The sequence below is a fragment of the Dermacentor silvarum genome, chromosome 7, assembly GCF_013339745.2.
Source record: "Dermacentor silvarum isolate Dsil-2018 chromosome 7, BIME_Dsil_1.4, whole genome shotgun sequence".
Classification (NCBI taxonomy): domain Eukaryota; kingdom Metazoa; phylum Arthropoda; class Arachnida; order Ixodida; family Ixodidae; genus Dermacentor; species Dermacentor silvarum.
In genome coordinates this window covers 60017661-60041210 of record NC_051160.1, presented here as the reverse complement: position 1 = coordinate 60041210, position 23550 = coordinate 60017661, and the positions used below count along the sequence as shown (strand labels likewise).

Genomic DNA, 23550 nt, shown 5'->3' with positions numbered 1-23550 from the left:
TGAAGGACCCTGTTAATACTAAAGCAGTAGCAGCCAGTAAGACTTGAGGATTGAAACTTTCGCTGTGCCTAAGCTTTTCACGACCGAATGAAAGCTTGTTCGCTTTTTTTTTTCGCTTCACGAGGCATATAAGACTTTCGCCTTAAAAGAAAAATATCACGCGATGACGCCGCTCGATCGCCATCAAACAGCCTCAGTGGGAAAGCAAATTGTTACTGATCCGAACGGGGACGATAACCGCACGCCTGTTCTTTCCACCACGGGCATCGACAGCTACAGGTGATTATTGTGGACCAACGTCAAGGAGAAGCGCCACTCATGAGCGGCGAGCCTGATATGGACAGCTTTCTTTCCTACATAGACTGTTTGATGGTGCTGGCCATCCAGTGCGCGCTAGAGTACACTGTATAGTACGCGCCAATGATCATGTGATCAAGTGTGATCACGTGGTGTTCATCATATTTCGCGGGCTTTCTGTACTTGCCGAGAAAAAGTAAACGCGCGATCCGTACACCTGGTCGGAAAGATCTCATTTCTGATGTCTTCTATACGATTCTTCGCTAATCCCTAATTTTTCATCTTGGTCATGAGAACAACTATAGACGCAGACGCGGAGTAATGCAACACAAGACGAACGTTGACTCACAACTGCGTAATTTATTAGAAAAGAGATTCAGCTGCCAGACTTCTGTTGCATTATCGGACAAGCAATATTCAATTAAATTCAGTTTATTCACAACACACATACAGCGTTGTGTTGAAGGCGACCCTGGCAGAAAAGCTGTAAGCATAAAGCTTGACGGAGGCCATGGGGGGGGGGGGGGGGGGGGCAATATCATAATATATTGATTCATTTATTATTTAATAATATAAATAATATAATTTTTACTTAGCACGTGCTATCACCCTCCAGGCTGTTAAGGTTTCTCTGTTTATGCGACTTCTTGCTTTCTCACTCTTTCACGCTGCTAATTAATTCCTTTCATTTTGTACCATCATATTCTTTCTTTTCCTTTTTTCTTCTTTTTTGTACGTGGCAATCGCCCTACGTATACATGTTCTTTTCTAATAAATTCAACTGCTTTGTGTTACTGCCCTAACGTCTGCGTCTTTTTGCAACGTAGCGAAGGGTGTAGACCTGTAGAAGATGGCCTGTCAGAGCCTGTCGGATGAGTTACGCGATGTGCACAAGGGGAAGCCGGGGCGTAAAAGCCGAAACACCGGGGAGGACCCGTCGACGTGGCAGTCGATGGGTGGGAACAGCTCGCAAATAATTTCGTACGTGTTGGCCCAGGTATCTCAAGAGAGAGCCCGGTGAACTAAGAGTGGCTCATGCGGAGCCAATGTGTGTCCGTTCGCTTCTCCCCAGTACCGTGCGGCCAGGTGTACACGTTATCGTATGTCAAAAGGTGCAAGACGGCTAGCTCGGAGAGACCACGCTGGAAGCTGTATGTATACGAAGTTGACACGAGTGAGAGGCGGCTATGGAGACTACTAAAGTGACAAGGGTGGGACGGGTGACGCGGGTGTGTGTGTGTGTGTGGGGGGGGGGGGGCGGGGTTGAGTAAGTGAGACACGCTGCGCAAACATCGCCCACTTGTGAGGCTCAACTGCGGTGCACACGTCAACTTTGGTGGGCACGTCATAATTTTCTGTTTCTTCTACAGCGTAAGCTGTGATGGGCTCATTCCGATAGCCGTTTTGGTTCGCGATGGTGTCCGCCGCCGCCGCCATTGGCGGCCTGTGTCCGTAAGCGCTATCGCCGGAAATGCGAAAAAAAGTACCCGGTGGTTCCCGTCGGGATTGTACCCGCGCCCGCTGCGCGGGAGTAAGATACTCTACCACCGAGCCACGCAAGCGCTCGCCATCAGGCAGCGGGAAAATGCCCTATAAACGTACCCTAGGCAAGCGCGCAGGCGCAGACGACGAGGTGCGATTCAGACGAGGCGCGCAATCAACGCGATCCCGAGCCTCCGCAGTATGGTGGCGCCTTCTGTAAACGCAGCGTGCCCGACATGTGTAAGTTGCATATAGCAATTGCATGCTGCGTGTAACTGGACCTGGTTAACTCAGGCAGGCTAGGTGACTATTTGTCACCAGCCCGTTTTGAAGATTCCAATAAACAATCATCATCATCAACACCAAGAAGGCACCGTGCATGGAGGAAGGAGTTTTTTTCCTTCCTCCATGGTACCGTGCCACGGGTCAAGGGATGTGAGATGTGCGCCACGTATTCTGGATACCTCTTCGGTACACGTTATGGCGTCTCCTCGCAAGGTACGAACCGCTGCTGAAGAAGCGAATCGTAAAGCTACGTGCGCGGCTACAACCAGGCATCATCGGGCTCAGCAGACTGATGTGCCGAGAGCATTACAAGCCGCAGCTCGATGTCGACAGCGGGCGGATAGTCTCTTCGCCTCGTCAAAACGAGGCGAACGACTTTGACTCAAAGACCCTGTTGTGCGTGGTGCCGAAATTGGAGCTACTCTTGAGCCGCTCCACCAGCTTACGCTGTGACTGTGTTGCGTGTGCCGCGAAGGCCGGTGACTATTTTGATCTTCAACTGTTTTTTCCTTGCCAGTTGTTTCAGATATTTGTGCGCGATAATGGTGCTATATCCTGCCTATATATTGTTGCAGGAATATTTGTGCACGTACCACTAAAATTTAGTTGAAATTGGCGCCTTGTATTGGCACTTCTTCACCGTGTACGTGCTTTCTTGCGTTGTTTACCCCACAATAAATTCATGCCGAATAGCTCAACTTTCAATGCTTCTACGGTGAATTCAAGTTCCAAGAGAGCTGTTAGGTTGAAGGTGAGACCGGCAGTGAGGAAACTAGCGCCACATGTAGGAAGAGAAATGCAATAGCAGCATTGCAGATAGAGAGAGAGGGAGAGAGTGAGTGAGTGATTGAGTGAGTAAGTGAGTGTGTGAGGCAAAGCAATGAGTCGACACTGAAATAAACGGAGACAGCTGAAAAGGATTCGTTGAAGAATAGTGCTGTTCCACAATTTATTTCTAACAGAATGCATTCGGCGTTTGTGCGCCTTCATTTCCTGCCAATTCACGCTGCAAACGATGAAGCAATGAAGAGGAGATAGCCAAATGAAAATATAAGAGATGAACGAAGGAATACAACAAGGCAGATAATGAAAAGAAAAGCCTCAGAGATACGAGGAGACAGCTGATATCAAAAGTAAAACAAGGTTACTGAATGAAAGGCTGAATTATAAAAAAAATAACAGAACAAGAAAGAGAGGTAATGTAAAATGAAAGCGAAGAAGAGGTATACGCTCCTATTGAAATACACCTTGACCTCTTTCTTTTAGTACTGAGCTTGTAACCTAGCCAGGGGTTTGACCTACTGGCGTGAGTTGAATTATAGTGTCTTAACGTAATCGTTCTCAAGCCCCGCGCTTTCATAAAAAAGAAAAAAAAATACGCTCGTGATATACGCATAAATTGCTTATAATTTTTGCTTGCCGTGCGTCGAAATCTTATGAACTCTTATTTGATCTTGGCTAAGCGCAGTTTATGCATTTTCCTCTTAAGAAAATAACGAGGGCGCAATCGAATTCGCGGGGTCGGGGCAGATGCCACGTGCCTGCAATATTTCTCGGCTGATCGCTCGGTGCTGATACAGTTTAGGGGGGGAAAAAAGAAGAAAAAGACTATTTTGCGAGGAGGTAATTTATTTTTCTAGTTACGAGCGTGCGGGATGCCAACATCTAGCTGTGGTATTTTTTTCCTTGTTCTTGCGTTATTCTGTGTCCCAAGGAATAGGAGGGTGGCCGGTTGACCTACATTCAGATTTACTCGTGCGCGGATAAATGGGACACATCAGCGGGACATTAGTCACTTAGTGACGATGATGACGATGACGAAGCTTTATTTCGCGCCGGGCTTGTCGACCTAGGAAGGATTCCCTAAAAAATTACATCCTTCGGGGCTAATCTTTTACCTAAACAATAGTCATTATCTATGTTGTGTGTTCATACTTTCTTTAACACTCTGCGCTCGCAACTTTTCTGTCAGGAACGCTATGTCAGGTCAAAGATAAGAAGGAGATAGATTGACACCAAACTCAGTGAGTGGTGTGAGCCTAGTATAGCCGACAGACTCCATGACCGTCTGTCTTCGGTTAGACTTCGCGACTCCTCAGTTTCAGCTGTAAAAGCAATACATCAGCGCAAACTGTATGACCCAAGAATAAGACGGGGTATCATCATCATCATCATCATCATCATCATCATCATCATCATCATCATCAGCCTATATTTTATGTCCACTGTAGGACGAAGGCCTCTCCCTGCGATCTCCAATTCTTGCGCTAGCGTATTCCAACTTGCGCCTGCAAATTTCCTAACTTCATCATCCCATCTGGTTTTCTGCCGACCTCGACTGCGCTTCCCTTCTCTTGGTATCCATTCTGTAACCCTAATGGTCCACCGGTTATCCATCCTACGCATTACATAGCCTGCCCAGCTTCATTTCTTCCGCTTATAATGTCAACTAGAATATCGGCTATCCCCGTTTGTTCTCTGATCCACACCGCTCTCTTCCTGTCTCTTAACGTTAGTCCTAAGATTTTGCGTTCCATCGCTCTTTGTGTGGTCCTTAACTTGTTCTCGAGCTTCTTTGTTAACCTCCAAGTTTCTGCCCCATATGTTATCACCGGTAGAATGCAATGATTGTACACTTTTCTTTTCAACGACAGTGGTAAGCTCCCAGTCAGGATTTGGTAATGCCTGCCGTATGCACTCCAACCCAATTTTATTCTTCTGTAAATTTGTTTCTCGTGATCAGGGTCCCCTGTGAGTAATTGACCTAGATAAACGTACTCCTTTACAGACTCTAGAGGTTGACTGGCGATCCTGAATTCTTGTTCCCTTGCCAGGCTATTGAACATTATCTTTGTCTTCTGCATATTCATCTTCAACCCAATTCTTACACTTTCTCGATTAAGGTCCTCAATAATTTGTTGTAATTCGTCTCCATTGTTGCTGAATAGGACAATGTCATCTGCAAACCGAAGGTTGCCGAGATATTCGCCGTTGATTCTCACTCCTAAGCCTTCCCAGTCTAAGAGCTTGAATACTTCTTCGAAGCATGCAGTGAATAGCATTGGAGAGATTGTGTCTCCTTGCCTGACCCCTTTCTTGATAGGTAACTTTCTACTTTTCTTGTGGAGAACCAAGGTAGCTGTGGAATCCTTGTAGATGTTTGCTGAGATATTCACGTATGCCTCCTGTACTCCTTGATTACGCAATGCCTCTATGACTGCTGGTATCTCTACTGAATCAAATGCCTTTTCATAATCTATGAAAGCCATGTAGAGATGTTGATTGTACTCCGCAGATTTCTCGATTACCTGACTTATGACATGGATATGATCCATCGTAGAATATCCCTTCCTGAAGCCAGCCTGTTCTCTTGGTTGGCTGAAGTCAAGTGTTGCCCTGATTCTATTGGAAATTATATTGGTGAATATTTTATACAATACTGAAAGCAAGCTAATGGGTCTATAATTCTTCAGTTCCTTAACGTCTCCCTTCTTATGGATTAGTATAATGTTGGCGTTCTTCCAGCTCTCTGGTACACATGAAGTCGTGAGGCATTGCGTATAAAGGGCCGCAAGCTTTTCAAGCATGATATCTCCTCCATCTTTAATTAAATCTACTGTTATTCAATCTTCTCCAGCAGCTTTTCCCCTGGTCATGTCTTTCAAGGCCCTTCTAACTTCAGCGCTAGTTATAGAAGGAGCCTCTGTATCCGGTTTATCACTATTTTGAATGAAAGTAGCTTGGCTGTTTTGGGCACTGTACAGGTCAGTATAGAATTCTTCCGCTGCTTTTGCTATGTCATCGAAGTTGCTGATGATATCACCATGCTTATCTTTCAGTGCATACATCTTGCCTTGTCCTATGCCAAGCTTTCATCTTACTGATTTAATGCTGCGTCCATATTTTACAGCTTCCTCAATCTTTCCCACGTTATAATTTCGAATATCCCTTACTTTTTCCTTGTTGATTAGTTTTGACAGTTCAGCGAATTCTATCTGATCTCTTGAGTTGGACATTTTCATCTTCTGTCGTTTCTTTATTAGGTCCTTTGTTTCTTGGGAGAGCTTACCTACTGGTTGCCTTGGTGCCCTACCTCCCACTTCAATTGCTGCTTCTGAGATCAACCTAGTTACGGTTTCATTCATTACCTCTATGTTGTCTTTATCTCCCTTTTTTAAAGCTGCATATTTGTTTGCAAGCACCAGCCTGAATTGGTCTGCTTTTACCCTTACTGCCTCTATGTTGGCCTCTTTTCTCTTGACTAATTTCACTCTCTCTCTCTTCAAATTGAGAGAAATCCTAGACCTCACTAACCTATGGTCACTACACTTAACCTTACCTAACACTTCTACATCCTGCACTATGCTTGGATCGGCAGATAGTATGAAATCTATTTCATTCCTTGTTTCTCCATTAGGGCTTTTTCAGGTCCACTTCCTGTTGCTGCGTCGGTAAACATTACGCCAGATCCTTTTATTAATATTATCTCGTCACTGACGGTGAAGAACTAGACACCGCAGATACTATGAGATACGAAACTAACTCTTTATTGGGTGAACTTCAGCCTAGAAAAAAAAGCTAGCTTAGCTTGCACTTGAGGCGCAATGCTCTTAAAGAGACAGCGGAGCTGATGGGCACCTAGCCAGTCCTGGCTTCTGGGCTAGCCTAAACGCTACCAAGTCATCCCCAGCGTTTCCCGGAATTTATTGATTATTGATCGATTATCGATTAGCTATTGATTGGCTATCGATGTTATCGATGACTGACTGAGCTTAAGTAGTCCCAACAATGCTTAGCTAGACTTAGCCCAGCTTCGCTAGTTCACAGGGGTATGTGCCATTGCGCTTGGACCCTTTCTGCACAACCGCCAGGATCGGCCCACATTTTTTTGGACGACTAACAGAATAACGGCCGGATTAAACAGCTCCGCTGTTAAAAGCAAGTCACACTCAAAGCACAACGACAGCGGCGAGAGCAGTCATCGGTCGTCGAAAATCTGATCTACGAGTCGAATGCATCCATTATTTATACATGAACCACAGTACATTCTGAAATATACGCTCAAGCTGGCTCAAATTCTAGAATGTACAACAGCATTCGCGTCGCGCGAGCAATCTATTTCGGCTAGACACTTTCGCTACAGAACCTTCGACAAGATTCAATAATTTTAGAACACATTATGTATTGCGCGGAGCGACAAATCAAAAACAGCGAGAATCAGTCAAAGGACGGTCACAGTCAAAAAGCGAAACAATGTACGTGTGATATAAGTACAAAGAAGCAAGCAAGAAACGCTTACGTAAGTTCATCATGGCACGACGCATGAAACAAAAGCGAATATTTCGCAAAGATGTAAACACGTGTCAAGTACGAAAAAGTAAAGGGAGTCCCTAGAATACCCGCATATTCCGGGTTCTGAGGGCACGTCCTCGTTAAGTAGGCTTCTTGCTTTGCGTGTTTCATCAAAGCTCTTTCGCCAGAGCTCGTCGAAGAGTGTCCAAGGACAAGTCTTCATCCAGTCAGTCAACATGTCCGGGCTCTAAAGCTGCTTTTTTTTCTTTTTTTTTTTTGCATTGTCGTCAGGTCATGTCAGGAAGAACACGCTTATTTATTTTATTATTATTGCATTTTGTTACACGAAAAAGTGAAAAAATGAAATTTAGACACGATAGAAGGACAGGGGCTTAGAGTACTTCGTAATCAGTAACTTTCATGAGATAAGCCTGCTGAAGAGTGCATAGAGAATAGAATTGACGTAAACCGCACCGTTTTCGTCGTCAAAAAGTCAGTTCCTTTATTCAAACAAAAGAACCCTTTAAAAATATCGGTAGATTGCACAGTCAGTTTAATGGCTGTTGATAATTGTCGACTTCAAATTTTCAGAAATAAACGGTAACAAAATTGGGATATTTCTGCCGTGTAAGAAGCTATGAGAACTTGTAATTAGTTTTTTTTATCTGTTCAAAAAGATGGCAGCGTTCGTTTTTCTTTTTTTTTCCTTTTTCTTTAAGCACCCATGAAAAAACAGAATAATGCTTTTAACCATGGTTGTTTAGCCTAACCCTACGTTTCAAACGAATGAGAATTTGGCATAGATATTTTTAGCGATAGACTAACGAGAACGTAAGAGCTTTCGCAATTCATATGTCTAGGAAAAAGAGAGTTTAGGGATAGCATTTGCTAACATGTCGCCCTCGAGCCTTCTTCCGATGTTAACGTAGATCCTTTTGATCACGGTTTAGCAACGGCGCATTAACTAGTGAATGCTGCAGCTGCAAGGAGCTCGGTATTTTGGTGTGAAATGCGCTTTAAACAAAATGATATAAAGAAACAAAGAAATAAAGAAAGGAAAGTGTAAATAAGAAATAATGAAGAACGAAACAAAGGCACAAGGTACACGACAAATTAGGTGAAAATGAGTCGAGGAAAGGTAGAGAACAGAAGAAAAAAAGAAAGAGAGAAAGACTGATTCCTCGAATAGTAAGAGGGAAAGAAGGAAGTAACGCAGCAAGTGGGAAAAAAGGAAAGGTGCGAATAAGAAAAGAAAATGAAAAAAAAGAAAGAGAGAAAGACCGATTCTTTAAAGAGCAAAATGGGAAGAAAGTAACACAGAATGAAATAAGGATAGCAAGTGGGAAAGCAGGAAAGCTGGAAATAAGAAAAGAAAGAAGGAATGAAAAAGAAAGAAAGCTAGTGACAGAGAAGGAAAGAAGGGAATAAAGGAACGTGGATAGGAAGTTAGAGAGAAGGGAAGGAGTCAAGCATTATGAAAAACAGCTGTGCTCTGATCCTGCAGGGGTAGGGATTGGACCAATGCTTTGCTGCTCAGCTAACTGAGTTCTCGAAACACGAGCACCTATAGCAACCGTGATAACTACAACGGCAGCTAAGAGATAACCTCGAACTGCATTCGTCAGTGTTAAAAGGGTGAAAGGAGATACGAAGACGACAGGGCGAAATGCCCCGGGTGTGAGCAACAGAAAGATGTGAGACAGGAAAATTCCTTCCGCGAGATGCGTGATAGGCACCTCGCTAGTCAAAAAATAATAATAAATAAGTAAAATTTAAAAAGAACGAACAGATGCAGGTTCGTGGAATGTCGTTCTTCGGTGAACCGTCGAAGCGCGTTAACGCTCTGCCGGTTGGTTGACTTGGCAGGAATAAAAAGTAAGTAAACGCGCATACTCAACGCGAGGACTCAAGTGAATGACGTCAAAAGGCCTGCCTGTTCTTTTTCTTTGAGTGCCACCTACTCCGTTCGGCTTCAAATCACGCAGGCTGCTGCGTTCATGATGAACAAGAAAGGATCGAATGAGCCGTGATGCGAGCATCCCAACTCTATAGGTCGCCAAAAGCAGTTTTGTCGCTCGTGTAATGTTTAAACTAAAAGTGAGCGAGAGAAAAAAAAGAAAGAGAGAGAAAAAAAGAAAGAAAGAAAGAAATGTGAGAGCTGGGGGTGTTGATGTAGTTCGCCGATTCGTATCAAAAGCTGAAACGCGTTGTCTCTCCGAGTACCTCTTTACATTGGGTCTTTGTTGGCGTCATCTGAAGCTCCGTTACTGAAGAAAGTTAATACAAGTAAGAAGAGAACTTGTATAGGCCAGCTTTATTTACTTATTATTAGCATTCTCTCAGTCGCACTGACCGAGACTCTCAGCTTGAGGGGAATAAAAGTGCGTCTATAGGGACACTAGATTTTTTTTTGCCTGTACGTAGCATCAATTCGCAAACTGGTCTTGTAAAAAAGCGCCGCATCTAACACTTCTGGCAATACCAGAAAGACAAAAAAGTAATAACAGGACACGTCGAACCGGAAGAGAAGCAAACGCGAGCACCTCCCAAATAGGACCTGGAATGTCGTGGATAATGAACGAGCAAAGAAAACAAGGAGAAAGAAAAAAAAAGCTATACGTGGAGACGTCAGATTAAACAGTAAAACATAGGAGCATACTTTCGAAACTTATTCAAACTGCTGCTACGGCTATAGTCTCGCATTTCCAAATGACACCCACGACTCTGAGCCCAAGCGTGGAACTTGAGCTAAGCAGAGGATGAGTTGATTTTCGTTTTGCAAGCAATCACCTTTCCTCCGCCAATATATCAATGAAAGAGATAGGAGAGGTTCGCGCAATAGGGGATAAATCAAGAGTTCCAGAGCAAGAAAATCCAGTACTTCTCGCGAGAAAACCGATGTTCGTTGACGGGGTGAGAGTTGGTGGAGTTTCACCGCTTGGCCTTCAGAGTAGAGTGAGTGATTTACTCGGAGGAAATTGGAAATGTTGGCGACTATCGTGTTGCCGGCCTCTCCACAAGCATTAAACTGTCAACTGATCAAAGTATGCTAAAATGAGGTGATATGAAATCAACACAAAAAAAATTCGCCGACGATTACGATACTCCCTAATGAAAAATTTGAGCGCAGCTGTATACGTGCTTTTATTTCGCAAAATATTAGCGCGGACAATCTGTCTCGTACGGCACGTTGCAAACGAAGCGAAGTGTGGTGCGACTGCCTCGATAATCGGGAGATCGCGAGAGGTAGCGCGTGGGTGACGCGTGGGCGCGATTCACAGCAGCCGCCGCAGACAGACCTGCGCTCACGCAGCGCCTTGTTTCCATATATGGTATCGTTGGACACGCTCTCCGCGATCAGTGAACAGACGATGGCGCGCTACTTTGGCGCCATCTCGTAGCGGTCGACGCCGCAGAGGCGGCACTACGCTTTTCTTCTCACACTTTCGCTATACCCCCCCTCCTCCGCTCACCACCTCATAATTCCACAACACCCTCCACCTCCGCTCTCCTCCTCGCGTTCACTTCGCTATCGCTATCTTCCATCGCCCGCTGCGCTCCGCGTTCACTCTTTCATCCTTTCATGAGCTCGTTCGGTCGGTTACGCCGAAGGACAACGCCGACGCACAACGCAGGAGCGGGTGCTTAAAAGATCGCTCTAAAAAAAAAAAAAAAAGGAGAACGAAAGCGAGTGAAACACACCATCTGACATTGCAGCATTCAGATACATAAAATCATTCTTTCATTGTCAGATAAGGCGACCGAGGGGAAACGCTGATGCACTTTTCCTTCCGCTTTGAAATCTCAGCTGCTTCTATAATCTACCGTGCCAGCTTATTTCTTTCCTTGCACACCCACTTTCGTATCTTTCAGTTCCGGCACGCAGCCGCAACACCTACAATGGAAGGCAAGGTGGCCGGTATATTTTCTATTGCAGTGGTAGCTATGCTCTGTGACCCGCCGGGGTGGCTTAGTCAGCTAAGGCGTTGCGCTGCTGAGAACGAGACCGCGGGATCGAATCCCGGGCGCGGCGGCCGCATTTCGATAGAGGCGAAATGCAAAAACGCCCGTGTGCTTGCGTTGTAGTGCACGTTAAAGAACCCCAGGTGGTCAAAATTATTCGGGAGCCCTCCGCTACGGCGTGCCTCATAATGAGAACCGGTTTTGGCACGTAAAGCCCTAGAAAGAAGTTATGCTCTGTGAGCCTTGTGTTCAGACATCGTCCTGTCTGGCCAACGTATACGCCTTATCACACGTCAGCGGAATCGAATAAACAACCCGCTACGTGCAGGTGACGTACGGTTGCCTATGATTGATTGCGCAGACATCCGTTGGTTTCTTCTGTGCATTTACTTGTTGGTGCAGAGTGCGGACAACCGCACAGTCGCTCAGAATGCCACGTCGGCACCAGCACTTCGACCTATATTACGGAGGTTGTGCGAAACCGTGTGCACGCAGCGAATGACCACTGGTCTTTGAATGCGGGCGCGTGCGTCGTGGTCTGAGGCGGAGGCTACGTGAGCGCTCCTGGAACACCTCAGCAGAGCTTCCGCTACTGAGGCAAGACTGGCCGAAGGACACCCTGAATTCTCAAGACGGTGTGCCTGGTTTAAGAAGCGACCAGCACATCAGTGTTCACAAGACTTCACAAGCGCGTAATGAAAGCATGAGTGCGCTATCACTCTGTTCACTAGCTTCGAATGTGCCGAATGAAAAGGAAGGACAGGCCTGTTTCCCCTTGGTTCGTAACACCAGCGGACATGATTGACGGAGCAATACAAAGGTCGAAAAATGTTATAAACTTGTCCCTGGGGGGTATCATGTGTCACAAACAGAGGATCAAGGCAATATATATATATATATATATATATATATATATATATATATATATATATAGAAAAATCAGAAGCACAACTTCACGGTTATCTTAGGTTTATTTACCCGACAGTTTTTACCAGACGTACACAGTTTTAATCATGGATATACGTGACCTCAAAGGAGGCTTCTCTCTCGCATTTACTGCTAGATAACCCCATATTTTTTTTAATTGTTTTGTAATATCTCTATTTATATATTGAATTTGTTGCCAGCAAACAGAAATAGTGTGGCCGACGTGCTACCTACCTTAATTTCTACTCCGCAACCGATGTTGGATTTTGTAACGCCTGAACGCCGGAGAATGGGCCGCAGCAACTGCTTGCGGGAGTGTAGGCGAACCTTTTGTAAAACAAGCAGAGTTTAATTAACACACCGCTACAGCAGGCCTCCGCAAGAACCCCCGATAAGCCTGTCCGTTACTCTGGTTACAGTTACTGCCTACGAATTGGAATCAAGACTGGTTGACTGACACGTTCCAACCTGCCTCAAAAAAAAAAAGAACAAAAAAAAAAAAAAAAACAACAAGCGCAAGCAGGAATGAAATGAGACAAACAAGAATGAGAAATCACTGTTTCTCGCTGACCTTGTCAATACAAAAACAAGACCTAAGCCGACTCCTTCTTACCAACGAGTGCCCGTCACACGCACTCACGCGCCTGGCAGATCGGCGCGGAAAAGCCTAACTTTAGCCGACGACGCGTCTCCAGCGGAGCCAAATCGGCCGCGCACTGCCGCCGCGAGGGACAACAAATCATCGCCAAGGAGTGACCGGCTCGCGACAACGAGACGTCCGACGCCGCCTCCACTCGCGCACCGGGCTGGCGAGCTCCGCTCCGAAATAACAGCCTCGAGGTCCCCCCAGCGCCTCAGAGCCGATCCCCGGGTGGCGTTGCTTTCAAACCGGCCGCGCTTCGACAGCGCCGCCCAGGGGCATCGCGCCGCGCAAAACACCAGCGCCATCTTCTCCTCTCTTTCGCTGCTCCGGCACCTCTCCCATCCTTGTTCTCCCGCATCTTCCGCATCCCGCTCCCGAGCCAGCGGTGGACCCCGGAGGCGCGTGGCCGCGCTCTCTCGCCCACCAAAGCGCGCACGCGCGCGCGCATGCTTGCAGTGCCGACCGTCGTTCTGACGTCACATCGAGTCTCCCTCTCTCAACGCTCTCTTTATATGCGAGGCTGTGACAGAATCTCACCCTCCGCGGAGAGGACTTAGAGAAAGAGTGATGGTGAGAGAGAGAGAAACGGCATCGAGGCAAAATGCTTCATCAAAACAAGGCGAAGAAAAGCGACGGTACCCTTCGCAACGCCGGCGCTTCCTTTGAACCCCCTCTCCGGCTCTTTTGTAGGGCCTCTTCCTCGCCGATCACCTCTGTTCCCAGGCGCACGGGAGCGAAAGAGAAAGAAAATGTGGCGAGGAGGATAGCAAGAGCAGCGGGCAAGGAGGAAAGTGCGCGTTGTTGGCGCGGGACGGGTTCTAGGCAGCAGCTTCGGCCCCGGGCTCCACTGCCTGGCTGCATCGAAACGCGCCAAGCGCGCGCGCCTCGCCGGCGGCAGCAGCAGCGGCAGTAGCGGCAGCTTTCCTCTTGACTCCGCAGCTTGCGCGTGTGTGTGTGCGTGCCGCGGCCGCTTCTCAGAGGTGCGCGCGCGCGACCATCTCCATCTCTTCCCCTGCGATTGTAGCCCCTCTTCTTCGCTGCGCGTCGCCAGCGCTACGAGAAGGAGGGAAAGGGAACACTTGCTTGATAGAGAAGGAGAGGAAGACCCTCCGAAGTGCCCGCCGGTCGTCGCCTTTGGTTTTCGGTCCCCGCAGTCACCCACACTCCGCGGGAACACCCTCTCCTGATCTCGAGCGAGAGAGAGAGAGAGGGTAAGAGGACGTTTCCAGCCTCACCTCCTTGCTTCCTTTCCTCCGCGGGCAGCTGTGACGCCGTCGACTTCGACGACGACGACGCCGCCGCGACGGCGGCAACGGCACCGTTAGAAGAGCGAGAGCGAAGCCCCCCGTTCGCTTTTGCGTTGCCTCACGCCTCCCAGCATCCGCCGCCATCATGGCCAGCCGCTTGACGCCGGTCCCACAGCAGCGCCGCGGCGCACAGCCGCGTTCCACGCCGGACTGTCCTAAAAGCCATCCGAACGAACAGAACCGCCCTGCCGGCCGAATCTCGCGCTGCTGTGATCGACGCGAAGAAGAACGGTAGGGGTGCGAGGCGACAGCCAGTCGGAAACTTTTTACTCGCGAGCCCGTCAGGTGATTTCGAGGACGTCCGGGGAACCTGTACGCGGGCACGGAAGGACGGGGCACGTCGAACACCGACGCGCGCCGCCTTTGTGTCATCATGTCTACGACGACGAGGAGGACTTCGAGTGCGCGTCGTCCGCGGCAGTGTGCGACGTCTGTGCTCCTGGTAGGCCTAGCGACGGCTCTCGCCGTCGCACCGTGCGTGGTCTTGGCTCAGGACCCGCCGCACTACCCGGCGCGCCAGTTTCGGATAACGACCACGACGACGACCACCACCACGACGACGGCGGCGCCGGCGTCCGTCGCGCTGTCGGCCGCATCAGCGGCACTGCGTTGTGAATTTGAAGAGCCTTGTGCCTGGACTTGGAACGCCGGTTTCACGCTGGCCAGCGCGACGAACAGCAGTGACGCGACTGCGGCTCGCGCCAAGGGTCCGGCCGCGGTGCTCGGGGTCTCGTCGCCTGCCGCCGACTCCGCGCGCAATGTGTCAGGTAGGGTGTGTTCTGTCAATCCTAGTATCGAGTGGGCTGTAACCCGGTCTGTAATGCTACGAACGAGGATGACTGATCGCCACGGTCATGCGTTTTGGTTTGTCGCGTGTAGTCAACATGCGACGTTCATGCGGACGTCAACATTATACCGTTTCGAATTCTGTTAACAACAGTTAGCCGGTTCGGAAGGGTGTACGGTATGATGGACTGTCGGCATTTTCTTCAGCGTAGAGTTCGCGGGCCATGCCCATTGCTTGGTTAAGTTCCAAATGTTTCATGTAGATTTCCACTATAGAACGAAGCCATCAGTGGTGGTGGTGGTGGTGGTGGTGGTGGTGGTGGTGGTGGCGTTGTTGTTGCATCGGGAGGTGTTATAGCTTGGCATGCTTGGTCCCATCTGAGCATCTCGTGCGCTGTTAACGTTGGTTTGTCACTAAACGTTGATCAATTCATTGTCTCGGAGGAAGGCAATGAACAGGCGTGAAACTCCTTTCCTGATTACTTACGGCCCCGTTCATGGTACGCTATGCATCTTTAAACATCTTGCTGGGACCATCAGTGACATTTTGACTCTTTTCAAATATCAGATTGTCAAATCACGAAGAGTGGTCGCATCACGCGTAAGTTGAATCGACTTCTCAGGCGAACAATGGAGTGTTCCAATAGAAACAGAGATCACGAATTTATGGCCATGAGGTAGGTCCCCGACGTTCGATGCGTGCAATGGGGATGCATAATTTATTATACGCAAAGAAAAAAAAAGAGGGAAGGCAGTTGAAACCTTGGTAGGAGATAAATAAAAGCTTTTTCCCGGCAATATAGAAAAAAACAGCGAGAGAAGACCAAAACTACAGGGCCCGCACTAACGAAAACGTTCTTTGTCCGGAACTGCTCGTAAGAGCCTAAGCCAATCAATTGTGATGTTGGACATATTGTTATGAAGTTGGACATTTGCCAAATAGCTTTCGAACGACAAGCTTTGTTAATTTTGGTCCCAGAGGAAGACCCCGAGAAATACCCGGGACACGTTCCGAACTCGCCATCAAGAAATCAAAAAGATAAAAGAAAAGCTTTTTCGAAGAAACCTGAACATACGACAAGAAAAACAGACCGACGCTCGTTCTTCCGCTACGTGGTCTCGTCATCTTGGCGCTGACTTTCTTCAATAGAGTTCAACCGTCTCCTCCAACTCACCATATTGCTGCCCTGCAAATCGCTTCAGTTGTTTCTTTGCCTCCAAGCAGTCTTCAAGCCGGTTGTATAGCATTTCCTTAAACCAACCTTGAAATGCGCCGAGAAGTTTTTGCTTATTTTTCTTTATACTGGAGCATCTTGCGCTGTGACATGTGCGGGTATTATTTAAATGAGAACGTGGAGGTCCTCCTCATGTAACAGTTTGAAGCAGTGACAGAAGTTATCGTCCCCGTGCTAACACCGCATGTCTGTCTGACCAATTCGTGCCTCGGCAGCACTAAGAATTCCCTCACGTGTTGCCTACAACAGGTGAATCATCATCATCATAATCATCATCATCATCATCATCATCATCTTTATGTCCACTGCAAGACGAAGGCCTCCACCAACAATCTCCGATTCTCTTGCTTTGCACCAGGTGATCCCATCTTACGGCAGCAAATCTTTCAATTTCCTCATACCACCCTATTTCTCCCGTCCTCGACAGCACTTCTCTGCCCTGCGCTTCTCTTCTCTTCCATTCGGTAATTCTAACAGACCACCGGTTATCTGCCCTACGCACATCACATACCCTACGTACGCATCTCCATTCATTCCTCTTAATATCAACTAGAATATCGGTTATCCCCCGTTCGCTGTCTCATCCACACCGCTGACTTCTTGCCTCTTAACGTCACGCCTATCATTTTGCGTCTCATAGCTCCTTGCGCAATCTTCGGCTTCCTCTTGAGCTTCTTTGTTAATCTTCAAGTTCCTGCCCCAAACGTTTCTTTTCAAGGATAGCGGTAAGCATCCTGTGTCGATTTTACTGCCTACATCATGCACTAGGGTTGCCAACTTTCGAGTGGATAAAGTCGGGACGGGGGGGAGGGGCGAGAGGGTGGAGGTGGAGGGCTGGCGACGTCCCACATTGTCAGTCGCTGGAGCACCAGTCTCTATGTGCAACAAGTCGCACAATCTTTTTTTTTTTGTTAGGCCTAATGTATCGCGATTTACAAGAAAAGTGCAGTATATAGTTACCTGGCTAACACTGCTACCAATACAGGTCGAGGTACTGTGAACGGTTAGGGCCTACAACAAACTTAGAATCAGGACAAAAAGAGAAACCGCTTTTGTGTTTTTGACAGTGCAATACAAGAAGAAAGACGAGACTGTGCAAACGAGGTGTCATGCAATATAAACAAGGAAGTCGCGTTTATTGGTTGTTCTTCAGTAGAAAAAAAAAAAAAAGGCAAAAGTCAGCACATTTGGCCCTCTCGACTGGGTCAAGTCGGAACTCGGGACATTTTCTCAAATGTCAGGGCTGTCCCGTTAAACTTGCGACGGGGACCAACCTTAGCTCCAACCCATATTCATTATCCCGCAAATTTCCTTCTCATGATCAGGGTCCCACGTGAATAATTGGCTTGGTAAACGTACGCTTGCACGAATTTCAGGGGCTGAGTGCCAACCGTGAATTCTCATTCCCTTACCAGACTATTAGAGAGAGAGAGAGAGAGAGAGTGATACATAGTTTAAATATATGCTGGAGATGCTTAGCCTGGCCGATCTCCTGACATGCTACTCTAGGCTATTGAACCTTCCGCATATTAATCGTCATGCCGACTCTTACACCTTTCCGGCTAAGGTCCTCAGTCATTCGTTGCAAATCATCCTCATCATTGCTGAACAGGACATTGTCATCGGAAAACCATAGGTTACCGACATATTCACCGTTTGCCCGTTGATCATCACTCCTATAATCATTCACAGACTAACAACTTGAATACTTCTTCTAAGCGTGCGGTGCATAGCATTGGGGTCAAAATCTCCTTGTCTGGCCCCCTTTTTTGACCGGTATACTCCGGCATTTCGTGTGCGCAACTATCTCCACTGTCAAATTGTGGTCTGTGAGCGACACGCCGCAGCGGAAGAACTACGAATCAATTTAGACCGCCCCAAGGTTCTTTAATGGGCTCCCAAATCTAAGTATATACGAGCGCTCTTTGCATTCGGCCCCAATGTCAATGCGGCGGCCGCGGGTGGGACTCGAACCCGCGACCACGTGCTGAGCAGCGGAGCGTCGTTTCCACTGCGCCACAGCGGCGGATAAAATGTCCCCTGTGGATGATGGAGCAGAACTCTGCGTGCAGCTCACGGGGTTTTCAGGTGTTGCACCTCGCGCAAAGTTTGTACAGGATTAAAATTACTGTTTCAGTAAAAAGTTGTCCGAAGGCTTCGGCAACAAGAGACATATAAAGAGGCGGCATTAATGTGGTGTCGGTGCTGTATTGTAGCTACGAGTAGATTTGGCATGGCGATTGAGGCCGGTGAATTGCTCCCTCTGAGCATCTATTGCGGTGTCACTGGGATATTTACCACGTGTCCAGCAAATCAGTGTCTCATAGAAACGTAAGAAGGTGCGAAGAAGGTGGGAAAGGGCCAGATCGGTTATTCAAGACGGGACATGCCGATTCTCGGTGCTGAAATTCACGCATTCATCCAGGAGGAGACATCGAACACTTTCTACGATCATTCTCCTCCCCCCCCCCCCCCCCCCCTTCCATGCTACCGTGGTGAAAGAGACGTCTGTCGTCAGATCCTACAGGCGAAAAGGCTTCCACACGCGTGCCTGCAACAACATCTTGGATTGCCGAAAGGGTCACCTATAGCCAGCGAGGCTGGTCCAGAGAATTTCAGTATATTCCGAGCACCAACATGTCTGTAACTACCGACCTGCTCGTTGTGCAAGCCGGCCATCCTACGCTCATCAATGTAATACGCCAGTGAAAAGAGCTGATCCCTTTGTCTCCGGCAAATGGGGGGCAGGTGGTTCTTCCATAACTTAGTGAAATGCTGTAACTGTTACTTTTTTGTCCGATACCACCCTTCGCAAGGCTTTTCTGTTGGGCTTCATGTTGGTGCCACTTCAATCCCACGACGTGCCTTCAGACGAACAACAAATATCGCTTCTGAATCATGAGGGTGGGAGAATGTACCGAATTTCCAATAAGAATGGATTAGCGTTTGTCATTCGATTCTTACTGGATTCGAGAAATTGATTTAGAGATTTTTGGAAGAACGTTATTCTCCCCTTAAGAACGTGCAGTTATTGCGCGCAAAAAACGCGGACAAAAGAAGGAACACCGGTTACACACACGAAGCGCTTCGTGTGTGCGAACCGTGTTCCTTCTTTTGTCCATCTTTTTTTGCGCGCAATGCTACACGTTCTTTATAGAAAACCAACAGGCCCAAGTGGAAACCATTCTGCAGTTATTCTGCCGGGCAGCTTGCAATCCTTCAAGACAGGATATTTCTTTTTCGCGGTCTGCAGGTTTGTTCCCTCACTTTATGGTAAATCTCGTTTCTCCTTTTTTTTTTTTTTTTGCTCCTTTTAAAGAGGTTTTGGTGACTGTTGGTGACGCCGGCCACTCTGATAATGTCACATGATAATTGTACTCACAACGATGAAACTGATAGGAGTAAACAGTATAAAAGAATACAGTTACGTCAGTTCACCGTGGGCGCACGGCCAACGCGATGCTTTTTTTTTTTTCTTCAGAACATATAGTGATAGATCCGGTATTCGATTTGCTTCAGTTTTTTTCTCACATTCGCATTCCATTCGATCCGGAAACGTCATTATCCAAACACCCACTGCTACTGAGGTTTGGTTTTATAGCGCGTTATCTATATTTCCTTTTGTGCGAGCTCATTTTCGCTTTGTCATTGCGTTGTTCACGTTTCGCTCGCACGAGCCACCGCTGACTCGTTATATTTGCGAAACTACAAAAATGTTCTTCCGCTATTACTATTCGGAAATGTATATGTCAACCAACTGTCGTGCTGCACATGGCATTAACGAAGGTGATCAGCGAGTGGCAAATGTGCGAACGGAAAGCGTTTCGGCCACTAAAATATAGAGGCAATTACGCAATGCAACGGTATGACGGCGATATGACGGAATAGAGAAGGTTATGATGATGATGGTGATGACGTACATGAAGTAGAGATAACGTAAAATGAGGAGATAATGACTGTTAAGTACAGGACGGTGATGATGAGGTAAGGATGAAAATGATTATGATGAGTTAAAGGGCGAACAGCAAGTAGTGAGGTAAGAAGAAGTTTACGCTGATGATGATTATAATGATGATGATGTAAAAGTACACCACGAAGTGATGACGTAAAGTAAGAAGAAGGAGAAGACAAAGTTGGTAAAGTACAGGAAGCACATGAATCATTTTCATCATCGCCATCATCAAGATAGCGAGGATGAAGTAAGGAAGAAAATGATTATGACTAGGTAAAGGAAGACGAAAAACAGGAAGAAAAGTAAGAAGTTGACGATGTGGTGATGTAAGAGGAAGATGGCGATGAAGTAATGTAAGAGAAAGAGGAAGGCGAAGGAGAAGATGAATGACAGGGGGAAATGAGATGGTGTTGATAATAAAAAAGTAAAGCTAGTGGATGATTATGAAGTCGAAAGAAATGATGATGAAGTAAAGCAAGAGGAATCTGTAAAGAAGGAAGATGATGATGACAAAATAAAAGAAGCAGATGATAAAATAAAAGAAGAAGAAGATCGGAATGCGCCCGTCAGTAGATGCTCGCGTGCCGACGTCTCGTTAATTAGAAGTCGGCAGAAAACCAGCGCAACTCAATCAGAGCCACGCTCCCGGATCATTCCGTAGTGTATACGGTCACCGTGGCGCCCAATGTGCGTGTGTGTGTGTGTCTGCTGCGTAAAAGAAGCAAGCGGCCGATGGCGGGGAGCAAATCGATTCCGCCGGCTCTATGACAACCACGTGTTCCCTTTTCCTTCCCGTTTTGTTTTTCTTTCTCCCTTCCTTCTTTCCTTTCTTCATTCAGATAACAAATTCCGCTTATTGGGCCGTTTTCGTGACGTGCAAACCGGCGCTTCCTCGCTCACCAACCGACGGGAGTTTTTAAGATACGCCTCCGTAATAACGGTATATGCGTATGATTATATTTATGCCTCGGTGAGCTCTGATTGCGTGCCGTGCGTAGAATAACAAGCGAGAGGTGCTCCCTGATTAGAAGTTTCCATTTTCAACAGGTGCCCTTTACGATGATTGGTTCGGAGATGCTCCGTGAGATCGGGCGTTGTTTATTAAGTCAGGCGGCGGCTCTGAAACGTAAAGCTTCCTGCAAAAGACGGTAGGGGGAATCCTGGCGCTAGTGGCCATGGGAGCTTGCAGACGCGGCGGTTCTGCCAGCGTTGGAACGACGTGTAACACGTGGGCTTGCCTGAACTTTGTCCCGGCTTCGAACGGCTTCGAGGCGTTGCGATATATGATCGCATTCGGCAAAAACATTGCAATATAAATGTGACATTCGCAAGGATTATGCGTGTGCGCGGTGTCTTGTTGCCTTCACACGTTTAGAAAATTATGATTGCTTTAATATTCGGGCCAATAAATGCGGAAATAAACGCAGTAAGTAAGGACACAAGAATGTCCGAAGCCACAACAACGATAAATCCACGTACTGATCACTTTTCCCACGATAACTGAACACTCGCAGCGCTGGAGTTTCTCCTAGTAATTTTTTGTAGGAAAATGTATCGTTCAGACGCATTTCCTTTAAGATGGTGGCTGTCTCCTCTTTGTTTCTCGATTGTTTGGGTCGGCGTGTCAATGACTATGTCACATTGTTGCTGAGTGAGAGGTCGCGGGCTGGAATCCAGGATGCGGCGGCCGTACTTCGAAGAAATTAAATTCTGGGGCCTTACGTGGCAAAACCACGAAACGATTATGAGGCATGACGTAGTGGGGGTCTTGGGAATAATTTGGCCCCCATCCAAATGCATTCGCTGCGGCCGATATTTAACCACTGGCCTCGGGGTTAGCAGCGCAACCAGCTAGCCCGCCAACGTGTTTTAAGCTACGCAAAAGCCACTTCACTACACGCAACCACGGTGGGCGTCCGTATTTTGTTCAGGGTGGAAAGCAAGACGCTGCCAAGATGTAAGGGCGTGTTACAGAATCGCGGGTGACAGAAGTTAATTATACGAAGCGTGGCGTATCTCCTATAGCCAGATGAGCGGGGACCTGGGGGCTTTGATTTTTCGTTACGAAGTAATAACATACGAAGTAATAGACAATGAAGCCAGAGATAGCATGGGGAACCTTTATTCTTGCGTTTAATTGCAAAGTAGAAATAAAAATGTAAAGCCAAATGGAACGCTGACGGTAAGACAGCTTGCCACGGATGGGAGCCGAACCCGGATGTGGCGCATTACGCGGGCGGTGGTTTAGCAATTAAGCGACCGTGGCGCCAACCACCCCACCCGTCCACTCTTTTGTTGTTGTTGTTTTTTGCGCATTTGTACACGTGTTCAAGAATAGATTTGGAAGAGTGCAAAAGCGCCCCTCACAGCCAACGTAGAGCATCCTTTAACCGCAGGCGTCACGTGGTTCGTGAGCCTACGAGCAGGTGATTCCCCAATAAACCTCGCGTGCTAACTCATGACGTTTCACTTCCACAATCTAGTTCGAATGTAACTTCCCAAGGCTTCACGATTTTACTTTACTTGAAATGCACTCGAATGTGATACCTAAACTTTTTTTCTTGAAGAACAGAACCTCGGAATGAGCTGGTTGGTTACCCTTATCCACTTAAGAATAATGTCTTTAAAGGTGGACGTAAAAACAGGGCCAAGAGGCAGGGCTCGCTCTACGCAGCCTATTCTTTTTTGATCAGTCAACCTTTAAATCCCCAAGAAAAACTTCGAATAACTTCATCTGCGCCATTTTTATTGCCTATCTTCAAGCCTTTCTCAACTCACCTTGCTCCAACACGTTCTGAATGTGCTTCCCCTGCTCTTACCGAAAAATGCGCAGCCGCGCCCTCAAGTCACGATGTCAATGTCGAAGCCTTTCCAGTATACCAATTCGATGGTGCTTCCCTAAAGTTTACCTGATCCCTAACACCGCAATTCAGAGAGGGAACCCTTATACCTCCCTTTTTATAATCATTTTGGTAAAGCACACTACTCTAAAAGCGTCTCTGCCACAGGGACTTGCCACAGGGACTTGCGTATTAGGCCAACCGAACCCAACCTACGCCCGCAAATTTCATAATCGCATCATCTAAATCACTGCCACTTTCGAGTGCGTTATCCGTTTTTCGTCAATCATTCTGTCCCTGTTCTATAACGTACCGCCGCTTATCCGTTCGAGGCATTGCTTGACCTGGTCAAACTCGCTTTTCCACCCCTCCATCCGCAAATACGATATCGGCCAATCGCGTTTGCCGTCTGATCTACACACGCCCTCCTCCACCCTCTTTAACGCTACGCGTACCATTTTTCATTCCATCCCTCTTTATGCGGTCCATACGTTATCTTCGCGATTACAAAGTTTTCCGAATCCATCTCGAAAGTCGTTTC

At 47.2% G+C, this 23550-nt stretch overlaps 1 protein-coding gene across 1 annotated transcript in view; it reads left to right on the top strand.

Moving 5' to 3' along the window:
• The first annotated feature begins 13697 nt into the window (after window positions 1–13697).
• Window positions 13698–23550, top strand: part of LOC119458092 (leukocyte tyrosine kinase receptor-like) — a 169745-nt gene continuing 159892 nt past the window's right edge. The window contains 1 exon segment of the mRNA XM_037719908.2: window positions 13698–14963. Within this exon segment, the coding sequence (XP_037575836.1) occupies window positions 14570–14963 (394 nt within the window). The 5' untranslated portion in view covers window positions 13698–14569.